Source organism: Nematolebias whitei, chromosome 1 (genome assembly GCF_014905685.2).
Source record: "Nematolebias whitei isolate Nwh7 chromosome 1, NemWhi1, whole genome shotgun sequence".
In the NCBI taxonomy this organism is placed as follows: Eukaryota; Metazoa; Chordata; class Actinopteri; order Cyprinodontiformes; family Rivulidae; genus Nematolebias; species Nematolebias whitei.
Window position 1 is genome coordinate 5,977,374 of NC_056498.1, and position 20,215 is coordinate 5,997,588.

The 20,215-nt window shown below is 41.3% G+C and overlaps 1 protein-coding gene across 1 annotated transcript in view; it reads left to right on the top strand.

The window, feature by feature from the left end:
* camk2d1 (calcium/calmodulin-dependent protein kinase (CaM kinase) II delta 1) overlaps nt 1-19,567 on the top strand; it is a gene marked incomplete in the record, with an annotated part of 165,811 nt that extends 146,244 nt beyond the window's left edge. Inside the window, 7 exon segments of the mRNA XM_037674786.1 lie at nt 2,736-2,795; nt 5,636-5,680; nt 7,612-7,660; nt 10,896-10,971; nt 11,062-11,156; nt 12,426-12,654; nt 19,388-19,567. Of these exon segments, the coding sequence (XP_037530714.1) occupies nt 2,736-2,795; nt 5,636-5,680; nt 7,612-7,660; nt 10,896-10,971; nt 11,062-11,156; nt 12,426-12,654; nt 19,388-19,391 (558 nt within the window).
* Between the last annotated feature and the right edge of the window lie 648 nt (nt 19,568-20,215).

Genomic DNA, 20,215 nt, shown 5'->3' on the forward strand with positions numbered 1-20,215 from the left:
GTGTGTGTGTGTGTGTGTGTGTGTGTGTGTGTGTGTGTGTGTGTGTACTGGGTGATGTTTACACCCACTGCTTCTCAATGAGGCATTTCTCTGTTCAAGATGTTGAGCGTAACTTTTCTCTTTCCAATCAGTGCTAATCCTGTGTGTTTTAATAAACTCAGTTTTATTCAATGAAAATAATTTGGTTGCCTCCAGTGGTGACAGGAGTTCAGCTTTGTGCTCTGAAATGTCTGCCTTAGAAAGTTCCCAATTTAATAATGTTTTTGAAAATGCAATGCTAGTTTTTTCAGATAATTTAGTTATTTGGTTGTCATTTTTGTCCTCTGGTGGCCAAGGCCAACACTGTCCACCCACTGGCTTCACCATTCTGACCATTGGCTCCTGGTCTTGGATAAAATGTCTCCTTCCACTCACCAGGATCTGTGATCTGCCTCAGAAAAGTTGAGCCACAAAAAAAAAAAAAAAAAAAAACTCCCTCTGTTCTAGGTGATGAAACTTCTCCCCACTTGAATATCTTACACCAAAAAACATTGTTTACTTGCAATCTGATGGATAAAAATATCCTCTATTCATCTTACTTACTCAAAGAAGCCACACTCAAGGATACGAGAAGATTAACTTTTACTTTAAAGGGCAGATTTTCACCTCAGGTTACACAGATGTTCAGAAGTTCTACATGCATGGAGTCTCTGCACCTGGCAGTGTGCGGGAATTGTTTTTATTCGCTTATCAGCTCTCGACACAGATGGGCACTTGATGTCCTCGACCACCCAGCTGTACATGCAGGATCAAATCAGCCCTCTCTGAGAGAGAAAATAACTCTCTAACTCAAACACATGGTTCATGGGCATTTAACATTCTCAGCCATAGTAGTTAAAACATCCATAAACCTTGATCAAAAATCCTCTGACTGAGTCCTTTTTCATTTCCAGTCCAGGACTACAAATATTCACTATTCATATCCCTCAGTGATGGGGGACATTGGCAAACAGTTTATTCCTAAAGAGTTGCTACATTTGAGTGCTGAAAACATGTATGACAATTAAATGTTTAATTCTACTTATTAAGTATTTACTGTAAAATCCAGTCGAGTTGTGTTGTGGAGATTGATGGAACCCAGTCCTGTTGCATAGCCAGCCATGTTCTGTTGAAGGATAAGAGTGTACAGGAATGCTTGGAGTACATTTCAATGTCAAGCTTTAATATATTTACTAAATTGGGTGCTCTTGTACACATGGTATTGTAAAAATCTGTTTCTCCACTATGAATGAGATAGTTGTGTGGAACAGAGAAGTAGAAATTGTGTGAACTGATCATTTAGTAAGCTGAATAATTGAAGGACAGTGTAAATACAGTGTTTTATTGGAGATTTAACTCACTACTTATGGGAAAACACTGAATTTATTAATAGTTTATGTACTGTAAATGTTGGAAAAAAAAGATTTTATCTTTGCTGAATAAAATGTTAACTCTTTCACAGAGTTCTTCTCTATTTTGTACTTGAGGGATAACATTTAATTTAAAACTAACTTTTTGATTTCTCACCTGTATTCTATAAATGTTCATTCACTGGAGTAACGCATTCAGCATCGATACTTTCTCCCATGCAGAACTTTTCTCCTTGGCTTTTCTACACTGATGTCTTTATTTTTACTGACAGCCATTGTTCTACAAAGTTCAAGTTCAAGAATCATTATTATTCCCGAGGGGCAATTTGTTTCAGTCAATTTGCACACAAAACATCCAGATTAGACACTGAGACATTAAAACAACAATACATGAAATCATCAGTGTTCATTGAGACGCCTGATCTCTACAGGGATGAGTGAGTTTTTCAGTCTGTTTGTTCTACATCTGGGCAGCAGATACCTGCATCCAGATGGAAACAACCTGAACTCACCATGGAGTGATGATCAGGATGTGCCAGAATCAGCCTGGCCTTGTTCACTGACCTCACCTTGTGTAGGTCGGTGAGGTTCTGTAGGTCGGTGAGGTTCTGTAGGTTGGTGAGGTTCTGTAGGTTGGTGAGGTTCTGTAGGTCTATACCAGCAGTTTTGCTGCACATCCTGACAATCTGCGAGAGTTTGTTCCCGTTTATTCATGTCAAAAGTCCAAACCAACAGAAGAAGGTGAAAGTTAAATGAGACTCAATAAAACATGAATAAAACATTCTCATAAAAGTAGAATCAACATTCAAACCACAGAGCTTCAGATAAAAATATATTCTCTGGTGGGCGTTCTTTCAAAGTGAGTTCACATGGGGGTCAAAGGTCAGCTTGTCATAAGAACAGTTTCCATATATTTCTAACGAGTCACCACCTCAGCAGCTTCACCGTTAATGACAACAGGAGTGTCAGCTGAAGAGTCTGTTCTGAAATCAATGACCATCTCATTTGTCTTGGAAACATTTAACTTTAAAAAGGAAAACTCTTGACAAACTGTTTTTGTTTGTTTTGTTTTTGTACTGTGGCTTTGTGGGTTTCTGGATCCAGTTTTTTACTTTTTTTTATTGTTTAAACCTTTCGATGAACTGAGGTTTCATTAAAGGTTTATTTGAACTGGACTGAACTTAACATGGTTTCTAAATGTTGGTCATCTTCCTGTGGTAACAGCAACTCAAACACAATAGTCCACATTCCCTTCACAGCAGCTGCTTGAACCGGAATCAATTGGACATTCAAGCTTGTCTCTTCTGCACTGTTCAGTCTGTGTCTCTCTGTCCACTGTTCCTCCAGATCAACAACAAGGCTAATGTGGTCACCAGCCCCAAAGAGCCTGTCCCCACACCTTCTCTGGTACACTGTCTGCCTGCCTTTGTGTACTGCATGGCTCTCTCTATTCATACATCTGTTCATATCAGTGACATCATTGCTGAAAACAAACAGGGGTTTTAGCCTCTTCTACTTTGTTGATAATTTATTTTCTGTTCATTACCTGTTTTACTGCTTGTGGGTTATCCACCCATCATTTTGCTTTAACGTATTGCATTGCTGCATTGTATGTGGACTGCATTCTCCATTGTTGTTGATGCTAAATGTAATGGCACTGGTGCCATTATTAAAGCGATGTGACTAATAAACGGTAGCTTTAAGTCTGTTTTTTCAGCCTATGCGTAGTTCAGGTTTGTTTGGGATGGTTTGTGTTGGTCTTCAGGTGGTTCGCCATTAAAAATACTCTTCAATTATCGCCTTTTCAAAGAATCATCTGTATGAATTTTATGGAGTCGTTTTCTTCTACCCTCTTGAGAATTCCTATTTCTGGACCCATCTGCTTAATTTCCATTGGGAAGTTGTTTGTTTGTTTTTATCAGCATAGTCATTAAATAAGCAAACCAGCCCTTCCCATGTTAAGTTACTGGTGTAGACCACATCTATCAGTCAAATTATGACTACTGACAATTGATGTGGAAAAAATATATTCAAATAATAGCATCTTGCAGCTGGTGGGCTGAACTAGGCAATACATTTTATCTCAAAAATCGTTGTGCTGTGAACAAATAAACAAGCGAGCTGTCACCAAAGGCAACATTTATACTGTTGGACAGCTGAGCCACCTGGTCAGCAGTGGTTAGGACTTTCCAAAAAGGGTTAAAGAAGAAAGATTGATGAATCACGATGGAGTTCTAAGCAGCAAAGCCTCTTTAATGTACATACAGAAAGTATGTTCCAGTAGAAGGGTTGCTGCTACATGCGTTGCACTGAGTGTTAATGCTGATTTCAGTGAAATGTCAGAGCATCACAGAGCATTAGTTGTATGAGGCTGTAACCAAGCCCATGTTGACCCATGTGCTACGATGGACATGGGAGCATCATAATTGCACCATGAAGCTGCAGGATAAAAAGAGTAGCCTTAACTTTATCACAAACTTTCCTTTTACATCATAGTGGTGTTATTCACTTATCTGACAAGACATCAAGAGGAATATTTGGAATACAAGTGGAGTTCCAAAATGACAGGTTTGTGCCGTATTTTCCAAGGAAACATTGGAACTCTGTCATTTATATAGAGAGCCTATAAAAATATTCACCCCCTTGGGTGTTTTACAATTTTATTGCTACTAAAATCAGTCATGGCCAATATAAATCGGTCTTTTTGACAAAAAAAAATAATTTTGTTCGCCAAGTGGAATCTAATTTCTACGCATTAAAGGTGAATAATTGAAAATGTCATGTAAATTCAGTGATTGTATAAATATTCACTTCTGTTTTAATGCGACTGAAAAGTACAAGTCAAGCGATGGATATGAAATGAGTTTCTAGGCCCTAAAGGAGTTTTGAGAAGTGGAAGGAAAAAGGGGGGCATGTGTAAATCTACCAAGAGCAGGCTGTTCTTACAAACGGTGCAACCAAAAATAAAATAAAAAATTGGGCGAGACCACCAAGACACCTGAGACCACTCAGAATAAGTTACAAACTTCAGCAGGTGAGATGGTTAGACACAGAGTATACGTCAGCTGCTGCCCAAGTTCTTCATCACTCTGGACTTTATGGGAGAGCGACACAAACTGAGCCTATGTTGAAGGAAAGTCATACAACTTTGACTAGAGTTTGCCAAACGCCATGTGGAAGGGCACAGTGAAGCGCTTTTCAGCTGCTGACCCTGCAGGGTTGTAAGGAAAGGGTTGAATGAACGCTACGAACTAAAGAGAAGTCCTGGAAGACATTCTGCTGCTGTCTGCAAATGAACTGTTGTATGCAGTTTTGTGGACCGGTTTAACCTGGTGGTCCACCTCTTTCTTTTTATGCTAAGCTAGGCTAACAACATTCATTTGAGAAGGCAGTGTTTCCCCTAGTTCACTTGCCTTGGCAGGGTGCTCGTATCTTCCATTATTTTTGTTGAGTGGGGGTGGGGGGCGGAGATGGAGACACGGCTGTGTGGTGCACCGTTTGTATTGACAGTTTTCAAGTGGGGGGGGGGGGGGGTAGATGGCTCACTGTGAGGGAAACAGAGGGCTACCTCTGTAGCTTTTCAGCTAACGCATCTGTATAATGTGCGCTGCTAGCTTAGAACTGCGTCAATGCCTGAAGTTGTCTGGGGGGGCTCCAGTTCTGTTGACAGGGCGGGGCACCCTGCTTGTATAATGGTAGGAGAAACGGTGTTGAACACAAGCTGTATTTCAGTGAATCCAGTCTTAAATGCATTTTATTCAGAGCTCCAGCTGGTGACTCACTTTGTCCCATGACACTCAGAAATGCAACATGAATGAGACATTTACCTAAAGGCTGCACTTCTATTAGTATTTTATGTACCAATATGTTTAAGGTTGTGTGTAGTTCAGCATTTCAAGGCGTGTTTTTTAGCTGATTGTCGAGAAATGATCTTGCTAATGCATATCTGTGTAAGAAATCAGTAGCTGTCAGTATCGAGCTCATTAAAATTGTATAACGTGTAGTAAAGAACTTTACAGGATCTGAAAAGTTTGACTAGTTTCACCGTCATCCCATCCCATCTGTCTGTAACAATACTGCAGTTTACTGTCATTGTTTGATGTTTGGGGAAAAGCAAGACTTTGCTAAACAGCCATTTTATCATCCTCAACTCTTTAACTCTTTGGTTGTTTTTAATTTGACTTTTCTCCTAACACACTTTATTTTGACACAAACCTGCTCTTCTACTGTTGGTCCTTTCAACTCAGGAGCCTCAAACCACTGTTATCCACAACCCAGCTGATGGAAACAAGGTATCCAGCTGATCAGTCCCTTCTCTGAAGCTGTAGTCGACTGCTGATGTGCACCGTTTAGTGTAGAGCTTTAATGTTGCTTCTGATCATGTTTGCGTTCCATTGGTGGTTGTTAAAATGTGACATTGTGTGAGAGAACAAAGCACTACAGACTCTGTTAACTTTTGCATGCAGCTCTTCCATTTCACTTCGTTCATGTGTTTAAAAAGTTACTTATTAATTTTTGACTTAATGCAACTTTTATAAATGTCTTTGTCTGAAGACATTGTTACCCAACAAGCCAAAGTTTAGAATTATATTAAAGTATAATTATTTAATAATTTGTTTAACATTTGTGCAACATTAAAATGTGCATGCATTTGGAACAATACAAGATCCCTTTCACACAAAATCATGACCCAACTAACCTCTCCATGAGACAAAGTGACTGGATCATTTCACATTTGGAGAACCGTGATGATATGCTCATAGTGTATGACAAAGGATTTTCCTGCCGTTTTAAGTTCCTGTGCTCTCATCACACACGTGCACACACTGGCACAACCTTTCAGACTGCACCAGGATGCAGCTACAGTATATGCTGCATCTTGCCATATGAGTGCAATGCTACAGCCACCTGAATGATCTGTGCTAGTTGTTTCTATGGCCATGGGAACACCTTTTGTGGTCTCTGCTTCAAACTCTCAGTGACCAAGCTGATGCACACAGGTTCCACGTCCTGGGTCCACTGCCTTTATAGTGACACTGTATTGACTTTACTGATTATGAGGAAACTATGCTTTCTACTTTTTATATTGCTTAAAGGTATAGTTTCCTCATATTTGGGGTGGCCATAGATTATACTCTGGTGGTCAAGGCCAAAATTGTCCACCCCCTGGCTTCTCCACTGCGCCTGGTGGTAGATAAAATGTCTCCCTCCACTCTCCAGGATCGGTCACTCTGCACCACCTCAGACAGGAGAGAAAAGATAACTCTCTCTGTTCTTCTCCACAGTATAACTCCTACCCACTTGAATATCTTGTTCCAACAACTTTAAGATTTACTTACAATCTCTGTTCAATTCCAGTCCAGAACAACACTCATCTCCAAAACTACAAACATTCACCATTCAAACCCCTCAGGGGTCATCAACGTACCTCTTCTTTAGTAAAATGCGGAGAGTGCTGAGACTAATAGACTTCTAGAGACCTGATCAAGGTCCTGCAGACCATCCACGTTCTGGATGATTTGTCATTATGAGGTTGTTATCCAGTGTGAAAGGAATCTAAAGACCATGCAATAACATGGATACAGAAACTGTTCTAAGTCAAATCCTCTTAAGAACTGCCCAAATGCATCTGCATTATGTGGATGCTTTGCTTGTTCAGACCTATGGACCTCTGTTGATGTATAATCCATCAAACAACGATGCTCGAACACATGCATGCTTGGTATGCTTTCTGTCACTATGCTACACAACAGTGTTGTAGCACATAGTGTAGCATACCATGTTCCTGTGCTCATTAAGACTTGTGTAGGCTTCAACGTGAGGATGTGCAGCTGTTTGCTTAACTCATTGTACAACCACATTTATGTGCTTCTGCCTCTTGACGTCACAAACATTAGTTCAACTTTTCATGCAACTTTTGTAACAGAATGAAAAGAAGCACAAATTAAAAATAATTTGTGGCTAAAGGCATCCAGATATAAGTGTTGCAATCCTCACTGCTGGAGGATATTTGCCTCTTATTTTCTGGAAACGTCAGTTGATGGAACATCCAACTGTTTTCCCGATGTTTTGCACCATCTGTCTGAAGGTGATGGGTAAAAACAGAATGAGTGTGAAAGTAGTGAATATGTAGCGCTCTGGACTTCTGTCTGTCCTTGTCTGTCCCCTGTAGACTTGTATTCTTTCATTATTATTCATATGTACCTGATTTGTCCTTTCACAGGAGTCCAGTGAAAGTGCGAACACCACCATTGAGGATGAGGATGTGAGAGGTAGGACCTGCATATAAACCTTTCTGTTAGCAAGGGGAATTTAACACCCCCCCCCCCCCCCCCACCACACACACACACACACACAAATGGGTCAGAATTCATATCACAATCTAAAGTTTTTATTGTTGCATGAACCCCTGTCATACCTGCAAACTTGTCGCTTTTCAGCGAAATTCACTGATTTCAATCAAAAATATGTCATTCATGTGAATCATCTAGATCCAAAGATTTTTTTTATTGGGTAATGGGGAGTCAGAGACGTGGTAGATGGCATAATTTCCCATTGATTGGACTTTCATAGCGTTAAGCTAAAGCATGTAAATCACGCTAGCTAGCTCTCAACACAGCTGGTGCTAGCTCATAAATGCTAAGCTATTGCACTTACGTAGTGCTACCTTAGTGCTACGTGAGTACCGGCAATTGCCAGCAAGTGGGGGTGTGCGTTAGAGAAGCAGAGCACTACGTCTGCAGCATCTTAGCTAGCGTGTCTGCTAGCTTTGCGCTACGTAATTAAGACATAAGTTTTTGCTATTAACAAAATGCTTTGCTATATTTTGTTTCTCTGGTTGGCTTGCTGCTGCTGTTGCTTTTATATTTTGGTTGACTAGCCATCTTTCCTATCTTTTTCTTTCGGCTGTTTCCTCTTCAGGAGTCACCACAGCGAGTCATCCTTCTCCATCTCAAGCTGTCATCTGTATTTTCTATCACTCCAACTACCTCCATGTCCTCTCTAACTACATCTCTATATCTCCTCTTTTGTTCAACTTGTCCTCTGATGATATCATTCCTAATCTTATCCGTCCTTGTCACTCCTAAGGAGAACCTCAACATCTTCATTTCTGCCACGTCCAATTCTTCTGCCTTTTTGTCAATGCTACTGTCTCCAGATTATACAACATAGCTGGTCTCACCACTGCCTTGTAAACTTTTCCTTTGACCCATTCCTTGACACCCTTTTGTTACAAATCACTCCTGAAACTTTTCTCCACCCACTCCATCCTGCCTGAACTCAATTTTTTTTTTTTTTATCTCTTTACCACATTTCCCACTGTTCTACACAGCCTGCCCTGTTCTACACAGCCTGCGCTGTTATACACAGGCTGTGTAGAACAGTGGGAAATGTGGTGAAGAGGTTAAAAAAAAAAAAGAGTTCAGGCAGGATGGAGTGGGTGGAGAAAAGTTTCAGGGCTGTTTCCCCAAACTGTTTCAAAAAACCAAGTGTTAACTGAATGTACACTGCCTGGCCAAAAAAAAGTTGCCGCCCAAAAAATAAAAAAAGGTTGCACACTAATATTTGGTGGGACCGCCTTTATCTTTGATCACAACATGCATTCACTGTGGCATTGTTTCGATAAGCTTCTGCAATGTCACAAGATCTATTTCCATCCATTGTTACATTAATTTTTCACCAAGATCTTGCATTGATGACTAGGCACTAGTCATGATGGGTGCATCACTTCACCTGCCTCTCTTCTTACCGTGATGCGCCCATCACTCTGGAACAGGGGAAATCTGGACTCATCAGACCACATGACTTTCAACCATTGCTCCAGAGTCCAATCTTTATGCTCCCTAGCAAACTGAAGCCTTTTTTTTCCAGTTCGTCTCACAGATTAGTGGTTTTCTTGAGGCTACACAGCTGTTCAGTCCCAGTCCCTTGAGTTCCTTCACATTGTGTGTGTGTGTGTGTGAAAATGTTCTTACTTTCACTATTAAAGATAACCCTGAGTGCTACTGTTGTTTTTCTTCCATTTGATTTCACCAAACGTTTAAGTGATACATCACCGCCGATCACGATCATTCGGTATTTTTTTCCGGCCACATTTCTTCCTCCAAGACGATGGGTCCCCACTATCCTTCCAGTTTTTAATAAGTGTTGGACAACAAAGTCCATGCTCAATTATCCAGGTATACAATCCAACATTTTTCAGTCAGGTCATCTGGACAGTTTCTTTTTTTGTTTGTGCTGAAACGTTTGATCTTTGATCCGGAAGGCTTCATCAGTCAAGGAAACACAACAAAACTGATTCTTCCCCCAACAGCTTACTCCAAAGTGGAACAAACCAGTTTTGCTTGTGATAAGATGGTCTCTTTGTTATGCCTCCTCTTCCTTGTTGACAGTCGTGTCAAAGCCTGGTTTTGTTGTGCGTTTCCTTGACTGATGAAGCCTTCCAGATCGAAGGTGAAACGTTGCAGCACAAAAAAAGAAACTGTCCAGATGACCTGACTGAAAAAATATTGGAATGAGTTGGACAGTTCTTAACCTAATTTTAGTAGTTTCTGCATCCTCCTCAGATGTTTTCTCTGCTTGATGCCAATGATTTGACCCTTCTCAAACAGACTGACATCTTTTCCACAACCACGCGATGTGTCTTTGACATGGTTGTTTAAGAAATGAGAAGTAACTCATTGCACCAGTTGGGGTTAAATAACTTGTTGCCAGCTGAAAGATAATCACCCATGCAGTAATTATCCAACAGGAGGCTCGTACCTATTTGCTTAGTTCAATCCAGGTGGCAACTTTTTTTTGGCCAGGCAGTTTATTGTGTCTGTATTTGCAAAGCAAAGTTCACCCTGGATCCAGTAGATGGGCAGTGTTGAGTTTTCTGCAGAAATGGCCAATGTTGGAGAGTTTGTGACCTCCATCAGTCTGTGCTGCAGCTCCCTCCTCCTGCCTCCCTATAAACCCATCTGTTGATTGAAAGCCTGCTGCCTTTGGGCCCCAACACTGAAGAGGTTGAAGAAGCAGCATGGTTTACCTCATGGTGATCAGATTTTGTTGTTGATGTCGGTTCAGGGCCTTGTTTTCAGTCAGCAGTCAGCCAGTGCTCAGTTAGCAGGGAACAACACTGGACCTAAAGCTGATGAAGGGAAACAAACTGAAAGTTTTATTGTGTGTATAGTGGCCTATGAATATATAAACTTTTACTTCACCATGTTATCTCCAAACTAACTGCATGCTCACAACAGCTCTCACTCTTTGCACCCATTGTTTTCTAGCTTACCTCCTTAGTATTAAAGGTAATGTTGATGTTGTGCTGAACCAAACCACCAGCCAGCCTTTTGTCTTTGGCCTCCACTGTTTGATGTGTGGTTCTGAAACTGATGCGTAATCCAGTCCTTCAACTTCCCTGTGTTGTGATGTCGATTCAGTGCTGTCCTCACGTACATTTTACCAGAATAGGTGCTTCTCATCACGCCTATGAGTTCAAACATAACACTCTTGTTTTTTCAGCTCGAAAGCAGGAAATCATTAAAGTGACAGAACAGCTGATTGAAGCCATCAACAACGGAGACTTTGAGGCCTACACGTAAGTTCAACCAGTATGTAATGATGGAAGACTTGGACCGCAGTTACCACAGGATCTTTGCAAGGCTTTAACATGCTGGGTCTATTTCAGGAAGATATGTGATCCTGGCCTCACTTCCTTTGAGCCGGAGGCTTTGGGCAACTTGGTGGAGGGCACAGACTTCCATCGTTTCTACTTTGAGAACGGTAAAGCTCCTTCTGCTCCACACAGTGAATGTTTGACTACAGTGAGGGTAATTTCATGACTGATTGACTGACTAAACCTTTGTATTGTCTTTTGTGGAAAAATCAATAATAAGAAATTACTTCAGCCAAAGTTCAACTCAGCCCAGAAGCAGAACCTTCTCTCAGCCAGTCGTTGCTGCAGAGTCTCTTAATCGTGGACAGAATTGTTTGTTTGGATGTAAAGAGCAAAAACTCTCTTATAATGTGCGCAAGTAAACATTAAATATGAAGAAGTTGGTTCGCATGCAGGCTGCAGCATCAGACGTTGCATGGTTTACAACGGCTGATTTTCGTTAGCGTCACCCAAAACAGGACGTGCACTGGACTCATGCAGCTCGCTGGCATATCCGGGTTAGTGAAAGCAAAAAAACATGGTTAATAAAAATAAAATGAAAGAAAAAAAACTGTTCAAAATAACCGTCCATTGTCCAACCACAGACAGACAGGAGGCGGTTTAACGAGGCTTCTGGCTACAGGATCTGAAGGATCAGGTGGGCTGGAGGGTTTACATAAAACTCCAGACTGGAAATTTTTTTCCACAAAAAACATTTATGGCATACTGAGTGAAAATTACTTTTATCTTATTATTCTTATTTATTTTTCAGAAACTGACCTAAAATATTTTGTATATTTAAACAAAAAATCTGTACGATAGAGTTTTGTTTTAATTTAGTTTAAGGCCCTAAAAAAGTTAAAATTAAATAAAAAAAATACATCTATATTGATATTTTAATATCAGGCTGAGATAGCTCTAAATGATTGACTAGTTTATTCTATAAAAAATGGGAGAAACCCCAGTATTTTAAACCAGGTGGTCAATTTATTATTTCCTCCTAAGGAACAGTAGTGGACATAAAGGATATAAAGTTAAAGGGCAAAACGAGGGTTAAACACGTCTATACAGCATTTCTATCTCAACAATGTTGGTTCTGAGGAGGTAGAACAATAATTTAGGCCGATATAGATGTTTGGTGACATATCGTATCGGTAATAATTATCTTTGTGCGCAAATACTTGTAATTTTGCAATTTTTCACTTGTAATTTTCACCCCTAAAATGTTGGAACCAGCTGTAATTGCACAATGTATCCAGCAGAGGGCACGTGAAGACTTTAGTGCTAGAATACCCACAGTTCTTAAGGATTTTCCACAAGTTCCAGAGCTAACACCAGGACTGGTCTTTAATGTTTCTCTAAAAATCAAGTTCTAAGTTGTATTTTGTCCCACACAGCTCTGTCCAAAGGGAAGCAGTCCATCCACACCATCCTGCTCAACCCCCACGTCCACCTGATTGGAGACGAGGCCGCCTGCATCGCCTACATCCGCCTCACTCAGTACATCGATGGCAATGGCATGCCCCGCACCATGCAGTCAGAGGAGACCCGTATATGGCACCGCCGCGACAGCAAGTGGCAGAATATCCACTTCCACCGCTCCGGGTCCCCCACCGTCCCCACCAAGTACGACCCTTTGAGTCTGAACTAATTCAGGTTTTTGTAGTAAAGAATGGTCGTTTTATTTTATTTAGGAAAAGACCTCCTTCACACCCGATGACCAACCTCTACAACCTACATGACCCATTAGAATCTGGTTGGATCACAACAAATATGACACTTAGTTGAAGGCAGTCTGTGCACACTTCCTACTGCTTTCTGTCCCTCTGCTGAGTCCAAGTTCAGATTTTTATTTAATTCGTCATCACAAAAACTGTAAAAACATACAGACGAGCAGACAGGTCACTTACAGGTCAGGATCTTTATCAGTATTTTATACCGTTTAGCCAGGGCTTAATTTGTAAACCGATTGATGCTGTAAGACAAATAGCAGGTGTGTGTGTGTGTGGGGGGGGGGGGGGGGTCTGCTGGGTCCTCCCCCAGAAAATTTGGAATAAAAGAGATGTCATTTCCTGCATTTTGGTGTATTTTAACTGGTTGTTCAACATCTGGAAACATTTGATTAAATTGATTAAAAACAGGTCTCTTGTAAATGAGTTGTTGAGGCTCAATGAGACTAACAACAATAAATAAAGTTAAAAAAAAGTTAAATCTGGTCCTCTGGACATTCAAAAGAATACATATAAATTAAAAATTGTAGAAATGTGTAGTCTTTGATCTGAAAGACTTCCTCAGTTTGAGGTGCTGTATTCAGCTCAGTCTCTTAAATAGCACCTTCTCAGAGTGGATCAACCAGTTTTGCTGCTGACAACCAAAACCAGCTGCTCACATGACCAGCAAGGGCGTCAGAAGCATCCGTAATGTGGGGGGGACACAATGATGTGTGTAGGTATGTGCGCGCACGTGCACGTGTGTGCGCACGTAAAAAAAGGTGTTCATTAGTGAACAAAAAAGCAACATTTCACTTAGATTTCCTTTAATTCTAAACATTTAAAACATGTTTCTCACCAAGTTTGTTTAAATTCATCTGTGGATTTTAAAGACATTTTAACTTTAATACACTTTAATACGGAGCGTCACGTCGGCAGTATTCGTCTTTATAGAGAAATAAAAAACATCACCACTGGACTTTTTTACTTGTGTTCAACACTCCTCATCTAAATGATGTTTCTCATGAAGCTTGAGAACAATAAGGTGTGGGGTTTAAATACATTTCAACTTTAATGCACCTGAACACACCTCGTCTCTTACACCTGCAGCGTCTGACAGAGTCAGTTACTGCTGAGATAAGATGCTACAGACGTAGCTCCTCTCAAACATCCTCCTAACATGAATATATGTTTATGATCAACCCACTGGTCAACCACTGCCCACATTAAGCTGCTAAACTGGCGAGCGAGTAACACAGGTACCTCCACCTCCTTCACATGTGCGCGTTTTCTGCCGAGGCAGGAAGGGACGGTGGAGAGTTGGAGGTAACCAGGAAAACCTTGAGTGGAGTTTTAGTGGCATGAATATTCTCCTATTAATCAAGTGGACTGGATTTGTTCACAAAGAGAAACTACGCCGCCTGAACTAACGTTTTATAGTAAAAGTGGGGGGGTCCAAATGAACGTTTATTAATGTGTGTGTGGGGGGGGGGACTTGTCCCCTTCACATATAATGGTTGCGACACCTATGCCAAGAAGGACCATCAGCCTAACGATGGATCATTAGCACCCTGATGGCTGTTTACTATTCACAGAGGGCTGAGTGATACTAGCAATCACAGCATTGTAAGAGGGGGACAGTTGAACCCGGAGGCCTCCACCCCTGTTTAATGATGGACGATTTCTTTTCACAAAGATGGCCTCCTTTACTCCTCTCTCAAACCATCGTTCCTCTCTATCCAGGATGGGCACATCTTCATCCCTGAAAGAGTGACCACTGGCCTGGAGATGAGTGTAGACCACAGAATCCTGGCCTGATGATGTTGATCTTCTGTGCTGGGCCATCCTTTTGGTCAGTGGCTCACCCTTTGGAGCACAAGTTAGGAGTCATCAGGACTCTGTATCACAGAGCAGACAGCGTCCCCACTAGCTCAGGAGCCAGGCAGAAGGAGAAATCCTACACAAAACAGGCTCTAGAGCAATGTGGATATCCTAACTGGGCCTTCCTGAAAGCAGAGAAGAAACCCAAACAGGACTCCAGTCAACCATCAGGTGAAAAGGAGGAACCCAGACCCAGACCAGTGGTCATTCTGTATGTTGAGCAGTGTTGGGAATGTTACTTTTAAAAAGTAATTAATTATAGTTACTAGTTACTTCTCCCAAAAAGTAACTGAGTTAGTAACTGAATTACTCCCCTATAAAAGTAATTAGTTACCAGGGAAAGTAACTAAAGTAACTATTGTTTGATTGTTTGGTTTAAGTTGAGATATATCTACGAATTTAAAGTAGAATTGCAAAGACAAGTACTTAACACAAAACTTTTAATACTTACTGCACCTCAACAGAACATGACTGGTTGACATACTATACTTCAAGTTTTTTCTTCATTACAAAAATACAGTTTAACTAAATAACATAACAATTGTGTTTTTAGCTTTATGTACACACTGTACTGTTCAAGTGTTTTCTTAGAAATAAAAGTAAACAGTTAAAATAAGTGTTTTAACTCTGTAGTGTAAAATAAAATCAAACCCTCACACAACTGGTTCTTCAAGTATTTTCTTAAAAACAAAATAACCATTTTAACAATACGAAGTACTTTTAAAACAGTACTGAAAATCTGAATTACCTGAACAAACCCAACATTAGCTACTAAACTATCCATGCATAGATGGATTCATTTATCCACTCAGTCAACCCAGTCATCTGCTGACCATCTTACCCCTTAAACCAGTGATTGTATCTTAGAAGTAGAAGCCTTTCAAACTTCTGGTCAGAAAGTCTGTTCCTCTTTGGAGTGAAGACAAGCTTCCCTAAGCTAAACAGTCTTTCCACAGGGGCACTAGATGGAGTGGCTGCATTGTATTTGAGTGAAATTTTCTTTACAAGTGGAAATCCATTAAGACTGTCCATCCCTTGTGCTCCTGATTTGAAATAATCAGCAACTTGGCTTTCAGCAGTAGCAGAGGTGTCATCCTCATCCTCAAAGGAGAAGAACTCATCCTCCATGGCTGACTCAGTGCATGCTGGTGTGATGGTAGTACCTGTTCGCTGGTCTTCATTTTGAGCACTTTTCCGGCACTCTGCTAGCAGACTTGCCTTGGCCTTGTCCTTCCTGTCCTGCATCCGCAGCCAACGTAGTTTAAACTTGGGCAGAGTCACAGCAGCCAAGACGGCATTCTCACTTTCCAGCACCTCTGCAAATCTTGTTTTGATAGCCTGCAATGATATACAAAGTAAATATTATACTGACTATCCATACACACACACACACAGCATTACACATTGTAAGTTTACAAATATATTTAATTTTACATTGTATCTTTTCATTGTGTTTAAAAATATATATTAGTTCTTACTGTAACAATTGCCTCTGGAAAGTCAACGAGGATTTGCAGACCACTCTTCAGGTCCAGGGTCTTCAACATCAATGTCTCCAGTGTGGGTAGGAGTGTGCCATGGAAACAGTTGTCTTCTCCCTGAAGTATGTCTAAGGCTACTGTTAGTGGCTTCATTACCATACAGTATTCCTTGAGGAACTGATGCTCCCGTTCTGTGATGGCTTTCAAAACAAACTCGGAAGAGATGGTGTTCAGTGCAACTATAGGGATCTCACAGATGCGAGCAAGGGCATTATAAAACGAGTTCCATCTTGTACTGCAAGGGACTAGCAGCTTCCTTGCGATTACATCATCAACAGTCTCTGCAGCCACAGTTGAACGGCTAGCCTTGTTCCATAAAGCTGTGCATTTGGTTGTAGCACTCCTGTATATTGCTTTTGTTTCTGTTCTTGACAGTATCCACTTGTCAACATCAGTACATGAAACAAGGTTTAAAGTGTGTGATGCACATCTCTGATGTGGTGGCAAAGTAATTACATCATCATTATCATCATCACCAACACTGTTTTGCAAGACATCATTAATGTTCACAAATGTCACCTCATCTTCATCATCATCAGACTCATCATCCTCCACAGGCTGGTACTTCTTGAAGGCTTTGACAAAATTAGAGCCATTATCCGTGACAGTTGATGTTATTTTGTGGGTTATGCCATAGAATGAGTGAATGTTGTCAAGCTCAGTTGCAATACTGTCATGTGTATGACGACCTTTAAATCGTCTGCATGCCAGGGCTGCTTTTCTTCGTTCCATGCTTTGTGGATGTATCCAGTGGGCAGTTACGCCAAGATAACTTTTATTATGTGCAGTCCAAATGTCTGCAGTAGTAGAGACATATTCTAATTCTTCAAATCCAGTCTTCAGCTCGGCATTCATTTTAGCGTACTCAGCATCTATGTATTTAGAAAATGTCTTTCTGCATGGAGGACCGACGCCTGCTCTCCCCGGTATTTTGCCAATAAGGGTTCTGAATGAGTCTGAGTCAACTGTTGATAATGGGAGCATGTTTTCAACAACATACCTGCCTATCAATCGGTTTAGTTCATTCTGCGTCACAAGTTTCTGTGAAGCTGGAGCAAAAAAATCCACCTTTAACTGCTTGGACGGCGTAGCTCCGCATTCTTCTTCGTTAGCAGAGCTCACGTTAGCCACACCTGGTCTGCTATCATCATCAGTACTGTCAACAGCAGTGTTTTTAGCCACGAGTTTTGTTGAACCATGTGCAGTTGTGAGATGCTTCATCAGATTAGAGTTGCTTACGACGGACGTAGACAAACACTTCGCTCCAGGACATAATGTACACTTCACACTCACGTTCTTGCCTTTTACCTCAAGGAGAGTAAAGTAGTGTCTGTATTTCCACTTTGAAAACGCCAGCTTTCCCTCCGGACTCGCCATTGCTGCAGGACTTCTGCTAACTTTTCAGATTTGGAGCTGCAGCGTGTGGTTTGCGAGTGAACTGAACAACAAAACCTCTGATTGGCTTACCTCTCTTTACCTGTTACTCTACCTTAGCCAATCATCATCATCCTTTATATGATTGTTTCACCCCTCCCTCCTACCCTCACCAAGGAAAAAAAGTAAACAAACAGCTTACGACAAAATAACGTACCCCATTTAGTGGTTGTAACGGTAACGGCGTTGTAACGATAGACATAGTAACGACTTAGAGTACCCGTTAATGAAAAAAATAACGCCGTTTGTAACGCCGTTTATTTGTACTCCGTTATTCCCATCACTGATGTTGAGGGAGTATCAGAGAAACTGAGACTTTTATTTTCTAAACATAACGTCCCAGTGGCTTTTAAACCCCAAAATACATTACGGCAAAGACTGGTTCATCCCAAAGATCCAGTCCCCGGCACAAACAGAGTAATGTTGTGTATGCTGTTCAGTGTCAGGAGGGTGATCAGTTTTACATCGGGGAAACTAAACAGCCACTGGCCAAAAGGATGGCCCAGCACAGAAGATCAACATCATCAGGCCAGGACTCTGCGGTCTACACTCATCTCCAGGCCAGTGGTCACTCTTTCAGGGATGAAGATGTTCACATCCTGGATAGAGAGGACGATGGTTTGAGAGAGGAGTAAAGGAGGCCATCTTTGTGAAAAGAAACCGTCCATCATTAAACAGGGGTGGAGGCCTCCGTGTTCAACTGTCCCCCTCTTACAATGCTGTGATTGCTAGTATCACTCAGCCCTCTGTGAATAGTAAACATCCATCAGTGTGCTAATGATCCATTGTTAGGCTGATGGTCCTTCTTGAGCATGTGATCAGCTGGTTTTGGTTGTCAGCAGCAAACTGGTTGATCCACTCTGAGAAGGTTCTATTTAAGAGACTGAGCTGAATACAGCACCTCAGTCTGAGGAAGTCTCTTGGATGAGAGACGAAACGTTTCTACAATTTTTTTTTTTCTTTAAATGTCCAAAGGACCAGATTTAACTTTTTTTTTTTAGATGTTTCTACCTGGATTTTTGAGCATGCATCAGGATGTATAAATAAAGGTCGAATTGAAATGACTATTTTAGAGAGCAACAACAACAAGCCAAGCGGCTCAGATTCTGTCAAGCATCCTACGAGCACCACGAGCAGCTTGTTTAGAGACACTTCAAGCACATTTTCACATAAATCTGTGTTTTCAGCTGTGACCTGACATTTTCAGATCATCTCATCAGAGCCACAAGTGGAAAACTAAACTACAGCACCAAGTCCTAAGAAAATGTGCCAGTTGAGCAGAATGAGTTTTCTGCTGCTTTGCTTTTGTAAAGATTAAGAGTCCGACAGGCTGCTTCGTTATTAGCAGGCTGTAGATTTCACCTGCTAGCATGTTAACTCTTGTAGCTTGATATAAGCATCTGCTTTCAAACAATGTCACCTTGAAAAGAGACTGGTGTTGTTCTGCTGGTAATCTGCTGAATGAAATGTACAACCAACCAGTGACTTGTTTTATTTTAACAAACTTAATAGTTCAGAGGGATTGCCCCCTCGGCTGCTGTTCACAGCCGAATAACTGCTGAAAGCACAGTAACTGTTTGAGGCTTACTTCCTAGTCTGTTTTCTGTTTACCTGTCCTAAGAGTGTTGATAGGGAGTGAGACACAATGGTATGGTTACCATGGGGACCCTAATGAGACCCTGGCAGCAGCTTTAACATTACGATCTTGGGTCTCTTTACGATCCACGTTGAGTGTTTTGTCTATTGGTTCTGATCCGGTGTGAGACTGACTGTTCTGATGTGATTCTCTTCCAGCTGAGTCCACGATCTTCCACTCCTCCAGCCTGCAGCAGTCGACGGACCAAACCCTGCCTTCCATACAGCCATGAAGCCCCTCAGCCAAGCCCCGCCCACCTCTGCTAAAGCCCCGCCCCCAGTGTGTTGTTTACATATTGTTGCTGCTGTTGGACTCGAGGACCTCGCTCACGTGAAAACGCCAACAGAAGAAGAGAGAATGAGGGAAATATCACAGAGTGGCGCGAATGCTGGATGTTCATATCTCATATTTGGTTCTTTTAGATACGAATATTTTAAACATGAGCTGCTTATTCTGGAGGATTTTTATAGGTTCACATATTTTATGAATCTTTATCGTTTGTGACGTACATGCCCATAGGCACGATAAGCGATATATTACATCTGCTATTTTACTTGTGGACTTTGCAGAACCACCATCAAACCTGAGCCGCTTCGTTTCAGTGATGTGAAGGTTTCGGCAAATGATGTCGTCTGTTTTTAGAGCTTGTTCTTTAGCTGCATTTTAGAGTTGATGATCCGTTCAGCTCAGTTCTTTGCTGCCATTGAGCCATTTCCGTCATGGCGACGCAGCTTCTTCTGTCAGAACCTAAACTGGAGCCGGATTCATTCAGTTGGATCTGGGCGAAGCTGACGATGGATCATTTCTGCTTTGTTTACGGTTGAAACTGTAAAGTTGCTTTTCTTTTTTGCCCTCATCGTTTCCTTCATTTAGACTTCTAACGTTTGTGTTTTCTGTGTTCATGTTCCGCTTCAGCACCGTGTCCACGGGTCTGTAGGACCATTTAGGGTTTGGTTTTTTGGTTTTGGAGCTGGATTTTCTGTTCT